Raw genomic sequence first — 17037 nt, 5'->3', positions numbered from 1 at the left:
AGGGCAGGGCCTAAACTTTCCCCATCATCTGAATCACTGACGCCCTCTTTACGCTGACCATAGTGTGCTAGGCATTTTTGAGAAGCACTAGGACAAATAAAACTAATAATTCCTACTCACCAGGAGAAGAACAAATCCCAGATCCTCTTGTTTCCAATATGGTTTAAAAAATCTAAAGTAGGACCAGATTTGCAAAGTGTTAAGTATAATGATCCAAGAATCAGCTTTTATAATACATCTTAGTTACGTGAGATTTTCTTCCTTTTTCCTAATGAACATTTACCAATTGCATTTCTTCGTATTAAGGTCATTATTTGAGGAGCACCTGGGTGGCTCAGTGGGTTAGACCTCTGCCCTCAGGTCATGATCTCAGGGTCCTGGGATAGAGCCCTGCCTCGGGCTCTCTGATCAGCAGGGAGACTGCTTCCACTCCTCTGCCTGCCTCTCTGCCTATTTGTGATCTTTCTCTCTTTGTCAAATAAATAAATAAAATCTTTTTAAAAATAAAGTTACTATTTGAGAGTTATGTTATAATCAATAGCCAATGACATAATAGTTTAGATTATGACTAATGAACTTTTCTCTATTCAAGAATTTATTGAGTACTTACTATGTGCCAGGCCTAGGAGATACAAAGTCTTAAGTTGCAGGCATCAGAAAGGGCCACATCTAAGAAATAATTATCCAGGGTAATAAATGCAGCCATGTGAGTATGTCACATAAAGAGCAGTCAGAGTACGTGCCCACCTCCACGGGAAGGAAGGAGTTAGCAAAGACTTTGAAAATGAAGTGTTCACTGGGTTGTGGAGGAAAAGACAGGCTGTAAGCATCCACAGACTGCTGACAGACAATATATTATCATCATCTGAGCTCATATTGTACCACATAGAGTCCAAGTTGAAAGGTGCCTTATAGGTCTTCTGCTCCGGCAGCCCAGGCAGAAAATCCCTGACAGGGAAGCAGGGTGACAGGTGCATTGGTTTTCGAGTTGTGCTGTGGGACCTGGCTGCAGGTTCTCCTCCCGGGGTAGGGGTGAGAGGCAGAATCAAAGTGCCTGGGGCACCTGCTCTTCCTGTCTATTTATTTTATGGATTCGTTTCCATAAGTTCTCACTGGAGGAAAAAAAAATACAGTCCCACAGCCGAAAACCACTGGCAGAGTAAAAGAGCAGAGGCCTCTGGGTAGGCCCGTATTCGTGTGCTTAGGCAAATGAAATTATTTCACGTAGGAGAAAGTAGCCTGTCAAGTACAATGCACTGAGTACATTCAGATTATTTTTAAATCATTTTATTATTATCTCTTTGGACCTTAGTTCCTTCATTTCAGAAAAAGAAAATGAGAGTATTTCACCTAGAAATCTCAAGCCCCCTGTAGCTCTACAGTTCTATGAATTTGAGTTGATCTGCCTTCTCTTGACTGTTTCTGAGGACAAACCTGCCTTTTCAGCATGCTCCTGTCCTTTGCTTTGGAAGAGACTTAATGCTGGAATTAGAGCATCTTGTTTTGTGAGTAATAGTCATGGGTTTTATAAATTGCAAACACTGGTGCACAAAGCCGAAACCACCTCGTTTATAGGATACGGACATTGCAGAAGCTAGTGATGGGTTTTTTGTTACGCATATGCCCGAAGTCAAATGCTTCAAATGTTGCTTTTAATGAAATATTTATGTTCTTTTGGTAGCCAGAAGTGCAACTTGCTGAAGGCTTTGATGTGTTCATGCCTAAATCACAGCTGGACTCTATATTGTCAAACTACACTCGCTCAGGAAGCCTTCTGTTTAGAAAGCTGGTGTGTGCATTTTTTGATGACAAGACTTTGGCTAACTCCTTACCCAATGGGAAGAGGAAAAGAGGACTCAATGACAACCGGAAAGGACTAGACCAAAATATTGTGGGTGCAATCAAAGGTTGGTGTGCGTCATTTCATTTTATGGGTTCTTTGTTAAGCTTTGCCTTCATTTCATAAAGATGCAGTGGAACCTGTAGTCACGTAGCTAGAGGTCACTTTAATTTGCCCTTGGCAATTTACACACCAGTGTGGCTTCGGGGTATGAGCTCTGTAACTCAGCACCCCAAATATCACCAGAATTTGGTATTTGAAGGAGAGGCTGGCTTGTTAAAATTGTGATTTCAGAGCCAGTTTGTTCTGCTGCCGAACCAAGAAGTTTTTCCCTAAGTGTTTAAGAAGAAAGTATCTTTCCTCTTAGTAATTTCTAACTTAGAACTTCATCAAAATATGATTTTGACTTCAATTTTTAGTTGAAAGGATAAAACTCTGATGTTTTTTGGAAAATAAAGGAAAACAGTTCCTTCCAAAGTTCGGAAGTTGCTTCACATACATAGGTCATGGCTTCTAGAGTAAAGACATTTTAAATTGAAATTGAAAAGTGAAGCCAAACCCTGTGCATCTGCACCCATTCCTGGCCTGCTCTGCTCCCTCTGGTTCTGTGCGCAGAGTCACATGAGTTATGTGCAGAGAAAACTGTGAGTCTCTCCGCCTTGGCACCGTGCACACACACCCGAGCTCCACACGCGACAGTAGGCGTGCAGGCACCTGTGTGAGTAGCTTTTCATTTATATCCAGGTCTGCATCCTAAACCCATTTCTTCACTTTAAAAAGTCCTTATGTAGAACTCTGATAAATGTAATTTTATGTAATAGAAGTCCTTAAGCGTTATTTTCAAAAAAGAACGTAAATGAATTCTCAAATATAAACACAACTACCATGAAAATGGCATTTGAGATCAGGCCTTAATTTACACTTGAATTGCTGATAAGGACGTTCTTCATCGTTCTGGGGTTGCAGCCTGGGACTGGACGCGGAGTGCCTTCCTCCCCACTCCTGCTCCCCGTTATCTTGTGAAATGAGTAAATGAATTTAATAGCGCTTAAAGGATACTTGGAAACCCACAATTAACTTTACAAAATAATGTGACTTTTAAATGGAGTTAGCAGGTACCCAACAGCCTTTTTCATGGCCAGAAGGACACAAGCGTTGACTAACAGAAAATTTCTCATTCTCTGACAGAATTTTTTTCACTTAAAGTGACAGTTGAGTTGTATTAAATAGGAAAAGCTACAGAGATACTACAATCTGTGTCATTTCTGAAAAGAATGATTCAGCCTGAAGTGACACTAAAAACTAGATTACTGAATTTGAAAAACGGTCAGTGATGTAACTGAGACCAGCTAAAGTCAGGAAGGGTCCCATTTCCATTTAATGTGGCTGGAGCCTTCTAGAAACATGAAGGTCAAGGTTGATGACACTTTTCATGCTGAAGCTTTTAAACACATTGAAATGTCACCAGGAATAGTTTTAATTTTCTTTTTTCAGGACAGTGTGAATTTAGAAATTAGGGAACTGGAAGTGACCATGTTCCATTTTAATGACAGTAGAGGAGTTACCCTAATGATAGATGGTGATGAAATATGTCATTACAAGTAGTGATAGGGTTTATTCTACCATTTTCACTTGAGACTGGTCATCATACGATAGTTTGAAAAGCATATTACACAGAGAAATAAAGAATATGCCTTCATTTTCTTCATAGCCCTCCTCTTTAGCTAGAAATAACAATTGTAACAAGGCTTCTGCTCCTAATTTCAATAAAGCAGATTATTCAAATCAAGGAAATTAAATATTCTATATACTTTTATTGTTGAATTAAATCTGGCATTAAAATTCTATTAAAACAACAAGAACACTTTAAAACAGAGAAATCCAACCATAAGCCACCAACTTAAGTCAACAAATATATAGTATTTGTTGTTTCCTTGTTTCCTTGCAGTATTTACTCATAAATGTGTGTATTTTGATCTAGATTTTTTCCCCTAGTTACAAAAATAGTACATGCTTGTAAAAATTCCAAACCATAGAAATGTATAGAAAGCTAAAAAGCCTCTGTAGTCACATTCTTCAGAAGTTACTATGTACATTCCTATCTTTTTTCCCCATGAAATCTTTGTTCAGAGTTTGACTCTGGTATCAGATTTGTCTTTCCTACAAGGACATTCTGTTTGTAATGGTCAGCCATCATTTTTACCTGATTTATTCTGGTAATTTCTCATAAGCACCCTGAGGACAAGCTCTGTCTTAAATATTTTTTATTACCTTTGATGCTTCACTAAGCTTTACATATAGTGGGGTTTCCATCAATACATGCTGGATGAGTGGACAGACATGAGTTTTTATTTTTTTATCTTGACTTTGGCCTTCATGTATTGACATATGGTTCTTATATGAAATACCCATCTTAATGTCTTCAACCGATTTGAAATGATTGACATCAAAATGTTGTGAATTTCTACCAGTTAATAAAATGCCAGTGAGAGGGGGGGGGAAAGGAAACCCAAATTCAGTATAAATTTAGATACAACTCTCTTAATTCCTTAGTACGTTTTTCCTTTACATACATTACCATACTTCTACTAGAAAGTTCATTAATACACATATTATAATTTAAAGAGGTCTTTGAAAGTAGCTAGTAATGGAAGGTCTTGTAACTCTCCCTGGCTTTTCTTGCTATTTATTGGTAGAGATAAAAAGGCAAGTTTACTTCCCTAACCCAAGTCTTTTGAATCAGTGTCATCTAGGCAAGTGAAAAAAATGGCTTCTTTATATGTATCTTTATATGTAAGGAGGCAGAACCACTCGTGTCATTGCTGGTGTCTGCCACAGATTTGGACAAGATTTTCCAAATATTAAGTACTGTCCTCCTTCCTCTATCCTTTCAGGGATAATACACCAATACCATATAAATGCAAAAGTTCTACAACCTAGGAATTTACAAAGACTGGTCAATTCTATAAGATACTACAACTAAAAATAACAGTAGGGGCTGAATTTTGTTTCAAATGAAGTCATTGGGCTGGTTAAAACAGGAGTGGGGGAAAAAGATAAATGAAAATCTGTAATATGGTTATAAATAAGAACAGACATAGACTGAAGAAGAGTTTGGGTTTTTTTTTTTTTAAGATTTTATTTATTTAATTGACAGAAAGACACAGCAAGAGAGGGAACACAGGCAGGGGGAGTGGGAGAGGGAGAAACAGGCTTCCTGAGGAGTAGGGAGCCCAACATGGGGCTCGATTCCAAGACCCTGGGATCATGACCTGAGCCAAAGGCAGACGCCGCTGAGCCACCCAGGCGCCCCAGAAGAAGAGTTTATTGTGGGATTATTAACAAGGCTTTTTGTAGTGATAATTAATATTCCCCATGACAGTATCTTGAAACTAAGACATAAGTCTTTGTAGAGATCACACTTTTCACATATTTTAATCTGTTTTATGGTGGTTAACACTTATTGGTAATTCATTAAAAATTCATTTATAAATATGACCCAAAGTATTAATGATGAAAGGATCTTTAATTAGAAGCATTTACCTGAGCACTTGGAGTTTAACTCTGGAAAGAAGTACCTATGATCTTATTAAGTGGAGCTTTAGATTTTAAGGCTGAGGATAGTTTAGTATCTTGGATTGAATTCAGAACTTACTTCATGGCCAGAACATAGAATAGAGGTCAAGACCCAGGTACGTTCTCTGAAGACCAGTTCATTCTTGCTATATGCCAGGAGACTGTACAGTTTGCCTTAGTGAGCGTTATCTGAACATTGATGTAATCCTTGGATCTTCGACTGTGTTCGGAAAATGCAGTTGCTGTAAAGCAATTTTTAGGACCCGGGTTCTGATTTTTAATTCAGTTTCATGGTGATTAGTTGAGAACATTTTATTACTATCAAACTCTACTAGATTCTTGAATCTTCTTGCATTCAGAGGAAATTCTGTATGCCTATCACGTGAAAGACCCCACCAACTGCTCTCAGTTTACTCCCTGCAACACATGAATACACGCTGGCCCCCCCAGCGGGCAGTCAGTGCTGACGTTAGCCGTGGGGGTCACAGCCTCCCTGAGAGGGAACCCTCCGTGGCTGGCAGGCCTCCAGAAACTTAACTATGCCTCTAGCAAGAATGGAAAGCCCAACCAGAGTTGGCATCGCCCTTTCAGAGACTCTGCTGAGTTGACCACCAAAACCTCACATTTTATCCCGGAACTCTGGGGACTTGAAGGACCCATAGCGGTCCTTTCAAAATACTTCAATTTTCCATTTTATTGCACATCATTCTGCTTTTCATTTGACCTCATAGAGATAGAGATTAATATGGTTGTGGGATTTGCCTCTGATTTATTATTTATTTCTTGATACCTCTGTGCATCCTAAGAACTCTCTGTAAGATCAAGGATGGGCCATCAGCTTGGGTGTGAACAGCCTCATGGTGTCGGTGATTTTATCTTCATCTTCATTTTCAGAAATCTGAGAAACTGAGTAACTAACTTAAGGATAAACCTCTAGTAGAAGGTAGAGCTGGGACTTGGCCCCAGGCCTATCTGGCTCCAGAGCCACTGTCTAGCACAGTCCTTTCCTTCTCCAAGCAGTATCTGAAAGGAAAGAAGAAAGGTGTCCCAACTTTCAATTTCTGCCTGGAAATTTAGCATTTTTGGATCCTTTATAAATTCCTAGGAAGGTGGCTATACTAGTCATTTAAAATGACTAGTCGGTTACTGTGTATGCAGAGCACATTCACAGTGAGTTTCTGGGTAAAGGGTAGGGCTATAGCTCAGTTTACTCAGCAACTTCAAGGGCAAGGGCTCCGCTGAAGCTAGTGAGAATCAGTCCCATCATGCTAGGGAAAAGAGAAGTGCGATCCCCTCCCCAAGGAAAAGAGACACTTCTGAGACTCTTCCAGTACGTGGAGCTTGGAAGTCACACTGCATGTAAGTAATTTTTCAAAGTTGTCTATAAATTTAATTCTAGCGGAACTGTTTGGCAATTGAAACCAATTGATGAATGCTCTAATTCAAGAATCCTTTTGGAAGATGCATAATCATTTGTTAATTTATCTGTTCATATTTTTACATAACAGATCAGCTTAAAACAGGATAAACTGCATAATATATAACAGCAAAATAACATGTAACAGCTCTATAATTATATCACACACATAGCTGTCCCCGGCTCAGGAACTCTTACGTAGTTGTTATTGAGGTTGTATTTTCCCACTTTTTATGGAGACCCGGTGACAGATAGGCAGTATTGAATCTTGGCCGTTCTATGCAGAGAGCCCTATATTCAACCCCTTCTATAGCGAGTCTCACATTTTAGTATGCATCAGGATCACCTGAAGTATTTTGAACCGAAATTCAGATTTCTGGGTGTTCTCCTCAGAGACTAATTCAGTAGGTGTAGGGTAGTCCCAGAAATCTGACTTTGGACAAGCAACAGCGGGTGACGGTGACATAGGTGGTGTCAGACCACCCTTGGGAAGCCACGCCATGGAGCTCCTGATGCTGATGGCAGATTCTAACATACGAGCCACCCTGTGAAACTCGGTCTCCTTCTTCTGTTCTTCAAGAACAGCCCTTTTTCTGAAGGCTTCCCTACTTCTCTTCTGGAGCAAATGAGAAAATAGCGTATGTCAAGGTTCTTGTCCTTCGAATCTCTGGGGCTAGGAATTACTTATATTCGTTGTGTTGCATGAGGGTCCCGCTTTCAGACATGCCTGCACCTGAATAATGGCCTCGTTTATCACTGGCAGAAAGGCCTTTCCAGACATCAGCACAACTCTCACATCTGGATCACTAAACAAATGCTGTATAGTCTTCTGTATGGCCTTCTCAGTAAAGGCTTGAAGAAAGCGTCTTCTCCGTTGTTGGCAAGCTCACGGCCAGTCTCCTCGATTGCAAGTTTGGTGCACTCGGTGTAGCCAACTTCTTCACCATGTATGACAGCAAAGCTGTGGTCCTGGCTGCTTCTCCAGTACCGGGTCAGTCACGAGAATGCCAAAACCTCCACAGTAGCACCCACTACTGAATGGAGGGAGAGTACGGAGGAGGGACAGCCCCAAAAAAGAAGGCCTCGCAGAATAGGTGACTCTGAACTAGACTGTGAAGGATGAGAAGTGGATCAAATGCAAGCGGGGTGGAGAAGGTTAACTGCAGGACAAGTTCAAGGAGGCCGAAATTAAATAAAACACTGGATGGAAGCCTTTTGCCCCCAGAACTGTTTAAAGTCTGTTCTGAGTTGTTGGACCTTGAGTCCTCACTGACCTGTTTTCCTTGAAGTGTTTAAACTCTGTGAATGTAGATGACAGGGAAACACTCCCCAGGGGTTTTCGGCCCGAGCTGTACTTCTAGAAGTTTCTTCCCAAGCTTCTGACTGTCTCCCCGTCAGACCTGAGGAGTCAGAATTTGGGGGGTTGTGGCCACAGCAAGTCAGAATTCTGTCCCTCCTTTGTCACCGGTCTTCCATAAGCTCAACAAAGGAATCTTGCCTACCTCAGAAATCCAGATCCATCTGCTTGCTACATCAGGAGCATGTGGAAATGGAGAGATATTTCTTAAGAAGGTTGCAGCTTCTCGTGGCTCTTTATTCAGCCTCTCACAGAATGGACAGGAAACAGCTGTGGGCTAACCCACAAGGATCCAACTCCAACTCCCAGTCACTGAATTCTTACAAAACCCACATTTTAACACCTGGGTTGACAAAAAAAGCCTCCTGTCAAAAGAGATAAGTTTCTGTGGCCCAAAGAGGGCCACTCCAGCGTGACTGTGCATTGCACAACATTACAGGCAACCTTCCCATTGTTGACTTTGCCGATTTGTCTCTTCATTATGACAGTTTCCTGGCAGGCACAAGTAAAACGTCCTGAGGAAGGGGTGCCTTCCTGGTTTGCACTGCGGCACTGTACGGCCCAACTATGGCCCGGAAATAGAAAGCGGTGTTTTCATGGCCTGTCATCTTTTTTTGCATGGATTCCTCAATGATGTAGCTGATCCAGAGCGCTCACCAGCATCGTAAGGCAACAAAGCTGCATCTCTGTTTTCTTTCCCACTGTAGGGGAGCAGACTTGTAGAGGAAGCCCACCGCTGGTCATGTTATACTCCTTATAGCTTTTCTCCTGGACCTGTCATGGGTGCCAGTGACCTGACACAAGTTCCAGTTCTGTTCCATGAATGGTTGTTGACGATCTCCTACAAGCTATGCCTCCAAAATCTGAGAGATGCAGAAATTGAGACTCGCATGAATTTCTGCCCTAAAGTGTGTGTGCAAACGATCGTGGAATACTTCTAGTCCATGTAGTACCATGCAAAAAAAATTGAGGGTGTATGTCAGCTTCCATTAAGAAATCCCCTTGAAAATCCATAGACCTTCATTTAAAATTGAACTGAAAGTGGCATTGATCTTGGCCACCTTTAAGACATCTTTGTCTAAAAGCAGGCATGGCTGCATCTATCCTGTTAAAAGCACCCTTATAAGAGAGGGAGGCTGCCTCTTGGACTCATCCCGTCTTCCCACGGCTGCTCCTAACACTTGAGTCTCTTGTTACACTGACTGTGTAACCTGGAAAAGGCTCTTCTTTCTTGCACCGGGCTCTTGATGAGATCTTGATGCCTCTCCGTGGCCAGCTTCTGGTAGCTCTCAGAACCTGAACCTCCACTCACCAACCATGTGCCTTTGACCCCAGAACAAACCAGTACTCATTAAGTACATCCCTCCCACACCTCTTCATCACCACCCAGACTATCAGTATAGTCTTAGTTGCCACAGGCAACTAAGTGGGGGCCGATTCTGATTATAAATGGGCACAGAAGCCAGGAGCAGATGAGACAGTGGACGGCGGGGACTAAGACATGCAGAACACGCCGGCTTAATCGCAGGGCTTGGGGCCTGGCCTGGCCTCTTTTGAAAGAGTCAGGTGTGTCCTCCTTACCCACACAGCACACCCCTTGAAGGGTAGCATGGGACTTCTGACATAACACCCCCTCATAATCACACTGTTGGCAGAGACATCAACATTCTGCTTTTTACGTTTGAACACTCGGAATCTTCTTTGGTGCCTTTTTGCCTTTGCCCCTAATCCTGCCTACTCACCCAGCCCTGTCTGTCCTGTCTTCACTCCCTCATCACTGGTAAGCTCCTAACCCAGCCATGCATCCCCTTGGCCTTGATGGTCTGGAAAAAGATCTCTGTAAATATCCTCCTGCCCTGCCTTTCCCCCTCCAGTTCCTGCTGTATTAGCATGTGGCCAAGTAACATTTACTTACAAACCCAAATTTCCTACCATTTCCCCACCTAACCCGTCTTTGCCCGTTAAGTCCAAACTCTGGCCTCTTCCAGACTCGCCATCACTGGAGTTCTCTCCCACAACTACGTGTCCCAGTGTCCCTTCCTACCAGGTGAGCCAGCCCAGCATTGACACTGTACCCCAGGGGTCACATCCTCATCATGGACTCTGAGTTATGCTGGGTTCTGGGACTGCCACGCTCTTCTCTCTTTAGACCAATCCAGCGCTTCATGGTCCGGCCACATCTCACGATCTCTACCATGAGACTTTCCCCAGTGTCCCAGCCTGCCCTGATTTCTCCTTTCTCTGCATTCCTGTCGCACACGTTACCTTTGCATAGTTTACCCATAAATCTCAACCCTTTGCTCTGCCACTCATGGTTTATGTGGAAGATGACAGTATCATTTATTTCCCAAACAGTGTTGCTTTGGAGAGTGAAGAGGTGACTCTCAATCATTTCACCAGGAAAACAGGCATTTTGAACTGTCCTGGACAAAGCAGGATATGTGGCCATCCTACTTACGCTCGCACCTCTTGTCTTCTCAACAAGACTGCAAGCCCCGTGGGGCAGAGACCACGTTCTAGATTTGCTTTGCATGCTCCCCGGCGTGTGACACAGTGCCACCCACATAATCCATGATGAATAAATAGAGGAAGGAAGGAAAAAGGGATGGAAGGAATGAGGCAGTCAAGGTCTCTTCAAGGAAAAAGATGGTTTCTTTTTTTTTTTTTTTTAAGATTTTATTTATTTGACAGAGATCACAAGTAGGCAGAGAGACAGGCAGAGAGAGAAGAGGAAGCAGGCTCCGTACAGAGCAGAGAGCCCGATGTGGGGCTCAATCCCAGGACCCTGGGATCGTGACCTGAGCCGAAGGCAGACGCTTTAACCCACTGAACCACCCAGGCGCCCCTAAAAAGGTGGTTTCTTAAAAATGCCAACACAGCTCCACTACATTGGAGGCACACAGGGCACGAATAATGGGAGAACTACACAGCTTCTCCATGAACCCTCAGAGGAGGGCAGCTGAAATTCCAGAAGGCAGAATGTAAGTCTGCAGATGAGAAGAGACGCCAACTGACAAGTCAAGTCGTGCACCACAGTTGAGGCTGGTAGAAATCTCGTCAGCCAGAAGCATCACGATGACCCTGAATGTCAAACCCGCTTTGTCCAGTGGAGACCTGGAAATCCCTGACTTGTCAAGTGTCATAGAGCAGCCTCCTCGGTCTGCTGCATGGAAGGAGCAGAGTGTCATGCCTTCCTTCATACTGGAGAACAGTCCTCTTCAAATGTTACGTATAATAATGGCATTGTGGGACTGTGATGGAAACAAACCCCATCGTGGAACCCAACAGCCGGCTCAGTGTGCCAGTTCCTGTCTTTGCCATCTCAAGTCTTCTGGAAACCTGAGTGTGCTGACCCATCCATGTGTGTTTTTTAGCACTCACCATCATGGCAACGTGGTGCCTCAAAGACAGTATCAAAGAAAAGAGAACTTTTATATTGTCAGCCTCAAAATGGGAGCCCCCAAATTCTCCTTTAGCAGATCTCCATTAGAGGAGGCGGTTATCACCATTAAGAAAGAACAGGAAACAAAAGCCTCTGAGGCACTGGCCTACCCAAACCCCAGCATCATCACCCTGAAGTCACACCACCATACCACACACCCCACACAATGCCCACAGGCCAGTAGCGGCAGGGATGGTGGCGAGCGTCCTGATCCAGTGACCTGATCCTCGTAGGTGAGGCCCTGTCACTACCACTGCCCTCCTAGCTCATCACTCTTATTATTCCCCCCCTTAGCCATCTCTGAGTATAGGTGGTTGTGAGGACCAGGACAGTACCTGAACTTCCAGAATGTTCCCTAACTTACTCTGGTACTGTGGGTATTTTAGCTTCCAGATTTACCGGCCAGGGCATGAACTCAGCACCTCGTGGAATGACTTCAAAAGTTCATATTGCATGAAACCTTAGTTTATTCTTTATTTTTATTTTTTTAAGATCTTATTCATTAGAGAGTGAGAGAGAGAGCATAAGCAGGGGGAGGAGGCAGAAGGAGAGGGAGAAACAGGCTCCCCACTAAGTAGGGAACCCGATACCGGGCTTGATCCCAGGACCCTGGGTTCATGACCTGAGCGGAAGGCAGATGCTTAATCGACTGAGCCCCCCAGGTGTCCCAGAAACCCTACCTTTAAAAACCGGAAGAAAAAGTCAGTACATTTACATGCAGAGCCGACAAACACAGCAGCGCCTTGTGCCCCAAAGGTTAGGGAGTGCCTTATGCCACTTGCCTGACTTCTTGAATCGATGGTTCTCTTATCTATGATCTAGAAAATAAGTGGGTTGTACTATTTCCAAGATGTCTTCCAAGTAGAATTTCTATAAATCTGTGATTTTTCCAGGCATGTTTCCTGTGCCTGAAAAAGGGAGTAAATAGTAAAACCACCATGACATCAAAACTGGTTATTATCCAGACCTTAATATTTCACAGATATAATTTATTCCCTCGAAATATAGCAAACATGTTAAACAAACATGTGTTGTTGGAGCAAGCCAAAGGAAAGTGTTCATCATAGCTCCCACTAAGTTGTATTATACGTGAGCTGTGCTGAGGGTTCTCTCGAATCGAAGTAAATTTAAGATTAACTTTGTTTAATCTGAGAAACCACTAAAGGCACTTTCTTTTAGACAGAGATGCCATTGTAGCGAAAAGAAGACAAGGGGTATTGTTCTTTTCCCCAGACTGTTCTGGCCTCAAATCTTTGAGGATCGCTGTGATTAAACAAGATTGCTCAGACCTCAAAGCCCCACCAGTTTGGGGATCCTGAAAGGAGCATTGTGGGTATAGACCCACTCCTAATGCTGTGATTAAGGTCTTGAAACATTAACCTTCTCTTGGGGGGGGGAAAGAAAGGAAGAGGTGTGGGTTGGCTGATTTTTAAAATCTCTGCCAGTTCAGAAAGTCTATGGTTCAGTAATTTTAGTCCACATTCTCAGAAGTAATCCTAGAGAATTAAGTAAATATGACTGGGAATCAATTATGGAAATTACAGCCCCGCACGGGGATCAGTACTAGGGGACAAAGAATACAATGGACATTATGGTCACCATTCTGCTTGACCAGCTGACTCACCTGCAGTCCCCTGCATAGATAATCCAGGAGGACATTCTCATTTCATCACTGAAGCATCATTGTTGGCACTGCTGTATTTTCTTCATTTGTTAACTTTAAAGATTTCATTTTTTTAAAAAAATGTCATTTTTAGGTGCATTAGTTGATGAACTGTGCTGAATCTTTTGATTAGATGAAATCCCAAATGAACTTGAGGGCTCCGTGTAATCTCAAGACCTACGGCTGTTTACTGAAGAAATTCTCTAGTTCTTTCAAGTGAAGCCACAGACCCGAGCAAACTTTTTCTCAGGTTTTATTCTTTCACAAACCACTGCCTGACATGGGCCAGCCACCATGTGCGAGGGAGCCTCGATCTCTGCCCTTGCCAAGTGCAGAGTCTCACTGATCACTACATGCTGTAATTCTGAAAACCATTGGTTAACGAGCTCAGGGGGCCCTTGGCTGAGAAGGTCACATTTATTTCAGCTGAGAGCCTGGGAGAGGGGCGGGTGACTGACGCCTTCCCCTGCTGCTTGGGGCAGGCAAAGTACTGAGTCTTCTCTGTGATCCCCCCTTCGTCAACGAGAGTGGATATAGGCAGCAGACTTGAGATCCTGTCAGAACTGACGATGTCCCAGCATTGTCCTAGGAGAAACTCTGATTGATTCATAGGCATTTGTACCCATTAGCAGTGGTCGTTAGGCCAGAAGTAGAACTAGTAGCATTCTTCTTCATCTTAAGTACGTTGAAGACATTTTCCAAGATTCATTTTCTCTCCACCGTACCCCTGAGGTTTAAAACAGATGTTTATTTACTGCATACCCACCCTTTTTTTTAATTAAGAGTCAAAATGTTCGGGGCGCCTGGGGGGGCTCAGTCGGTTTAGCATCCAACTCTTGATTCTGGCTCAGGTCATGATCTCAGGGTCCTGAGATCAAGCCCTGCCTTGGGGCTGTGCGCTGGGGGTGAAGCCTGCCTTAGATTCTCTCTCTCTCTCTCTCCCTCTGCACCTCCCCCTCCTTAACAAAAATTAATAAAAATATTCTTCTACCATCTCCTTTCTTTCTCCCTCCCACTCCAGAGCAACCCGAAGTTGGTGTGAATCTTTCTCCCTTATGTTTTTCCACATTACTGCTTAAGTGTGTGTCCATAAATCACCCGCACTACTGTCTTGGGAATTTATGAATCCACACACACAGCCTTATACTGTACTTTTGCAACTTTGTGAGTTTTTTTTTTTTAAGATTTATCCATATCCATACATTATAAATCTCGTTGATTCAGTTTAACCCTAACCATCCTATCAACACAGTGATTTTTTTTTTTTTCTGCAGTCTTCTGTTAAGGCTTAGTTAGGCTGGCGACAGTCCCCTTTGTGTTTCCTGTGGCTCATGTGGGCGTATCTCTGGGGACACACCAGGGAGCAGAACTGAGGACACGAGCGAGCGTTTTCAGCTTCATTAAGCATTTTGCCAAATGGCTCTTTCATGTGACACATCACTTACATATCCCCCAGCAACAAATAAGAAATCCTGTTTTGCCTCATTCTTGCCAACTTGTGGTACTAACAAGCTTTACTCTTTGCCTGTTTGATTGGTCTTCAGCGGTACCTCCGTGGTGGATTCCCTGATTAAGAACGTTGACCATCCTTCCCTACTCACCACTCTTTGGTTATTTTCCCTCTGTGAATTTCTGTCCTTTTCCTGTCTCTCCAATAGGCTGTTGTGTTCTTGTTGACTTCTATGAATTCTTCTGTCAGTTGCACATGGTACAAATGTTTTCTCTTATTTTCTCACCTGTGAAAACTCTGTCTCTGACCACTTACCACACCAAAGTTGAGATCTAACAACCAGATAGACTACTTTATGCCCTTTTTTTTTTGGATGGCTGTTTTAAGAAATTTTTCCTACCATGATAATATATAATGATATTCCTATTTTTTTTTTTCCCAACCAAGTTTTAAAGTTTTATCTTTTCCGTTTGGATCTTTCGTCCCCTTAGAATTTTCTTTTGCCTAAAACGTGAGGGAAGGATTTAATTTGTTTTTCTCTCTGGGCAATCATCATTTTAACACCATCCTCTTTTTTGATCTGGATTGTAATTGCCCCTCAGTCCTATACCAAGCTCGCACTTTACCTGTTTACACTTGGTCTTTTGTCTGCCTCTGAGCCAGTCCTACGGTTTTCATTAGTTTGGCATTGCAGGAGCACCTAGTATCTCAGAGCTTATGCCCTCCCTCCCCCTCCCCCCCTCCCCGCATCCCCTCTCCCTCCTCCCTTCTGCTCTCAGCGCTCTTCTTCCTCAGCTACAGCCTGTAGTAATTCTTCGAGGGTCTGTGTGGTACGTTGCTGCAGTCTCTGTTCTGACCATTTCCCTATTTCACCCTTACTGTTGAATGGTGGGCAGTCCAGTGGGGCACTGTGCTCTAGCCTGAGGGCGGCTTTTACAGAGCAATTTGAAAACATCCCATGTTCTTCAAAATTTGGTTGCTATTGTTGGTCTATTGTTCTTCCGTAGATAATCTTTTTCCGTCTAGTTGCTTTTAAGATCTCTTTGCCTTGGTATTCTCTGTTTTCTCTGTCTAGGTATATATTCTTATGAATGTGCTTGGTTGCCTAATTTGTAACTGTAATGGTAATGGTAGGGTTTGGTGGTCATTCATGTGTAATTGGTGGTGAATTAAGAATCAGGTTTTAACTTGGGGCATCTGGGTGGCTCAGTCAGTTGGGCGTCTTGACTCTTGGTTCCAGCTCAGGTCGTGAGTTTGAAGAGAGGGAGAAAAAAAAAAAAGGAGGGATGCCTGGGTGGCTTAGTCAGTTAAGTGGCTAAGCATCATGATGGTTTCGGCTCAGGTCATGGTCCCAGTGTCCGGGGATTGAGTCTGCATCGGGCTCCTTGCCCAGCAGGGAACCTGCTTCTCTTTCTGCTTGTCTCTCTCTCTCTCTCCCTGACAAATAAATAAATAAAATCTTTTTAAAAAAAGAAGAAAAAGAAAAACCAGACTTCAATGTGTATAAAATGTTCTCTTCAAGAAGGCTCTTTTGGTCTCAAAACACAGTGTCACTAACACTCCCTTAGGAAGAAGCTAAGTTTTGCAAGGCTGCAAAATAGACACGCTGTTGACTGCCTGCACGCTGCCTCCCTTGCTTCCAAGCGACACTTGTCAGTCTCTCTGTCTCCCTTCTCTCTGCACATCTGCTCCTTCTCCTCCTTACCAGCTGGCTTCCTCCCCTTGCTTCCTTCCCCTGTCCCACCCCACCCCCTTGTGGTTTGCAAGGTGTGGTAGGGCCACTCGCACCATGAGGTCTCGGCTTTACCTATTACTGCTCAAGCCCTCGGCCTCTCCTTGCTTGCTATTCTGAGAAGCTCATCCTTTTCTGCTGTCTGTGGTCAAGCGCCCGTCACTGCTGTGACTGAGCTGAGGGCGCAGGTAGGAAACATTCCTGCCCACTTCAGCAGCAGGGGTCGGGGGCATGGGGCGGTTTTCCAGAGGCATCTTTGAGCTTGGCCAGCCCCACACCATCTAGGTACCTTTGCTTCAAGTCAAGCCTTCTGTTGAGTTTTTCATTCCAGCACCTTGATTCCAAGAAGTGAGAGTACTGGGTTATGACAGATGTTCCACATACTAGGAAGGTAATCCCCGCTTACGCACTAATTAATTTCATTGTCGCTTATTGATTAGTTCCTTGTAGGTCTAGACATTGTGAGCTGGTTTCTCAGGCCTGAAGCCCTGGGTGGTCTGAGACAATCAGAGTTTTGAAGCTGCACACTGAGAGCCCATCTCCAAACCAGCAGAACTTGC

General features: G+C 43.5%; 1 protein-coding gene across 13 annotated transcripts in view; it reads left to right on the top strand.

Moving 5' to 3' along the window:
* Positions 1-17037, top strand: part of BEND7 (BEN domain containing 7) — a 79393-nt gene that overhangs the window by 42616 nt on the left and 19740 nt on the right. For all 13 annotated transcript variants that reach the window (XM_082739545.1, XM_082739551.1, XM_082739546.1 and 10 more), the window contains one exon: positions 1682-1907. In XM_082739545.1, coding sequence (XP_082595671.1) covers positions 1682-1907 — 226 coding nt within the window. The remainder of the gene's footprint in view (positions 1-1681; positions 1908-17037) is intronic.

The sequence above is a fragment of the Mustela nivalis genome (assembly GCF_964662115.1).
Source record: "Mustela nivalis genome assembly, chromosome: 7".
NCBI classification, from domain to species: Eukaryota; Metazoa; Chordata; class Mammalia; order Carnivora; family Mustelidae; genus Mustela; species Mustela nivalis.
The sequence above is the reverse complement of the archived record's forward strand: the minus strand, read 5'-3'. Positions and strand labels throughout refer to the sequence as shown.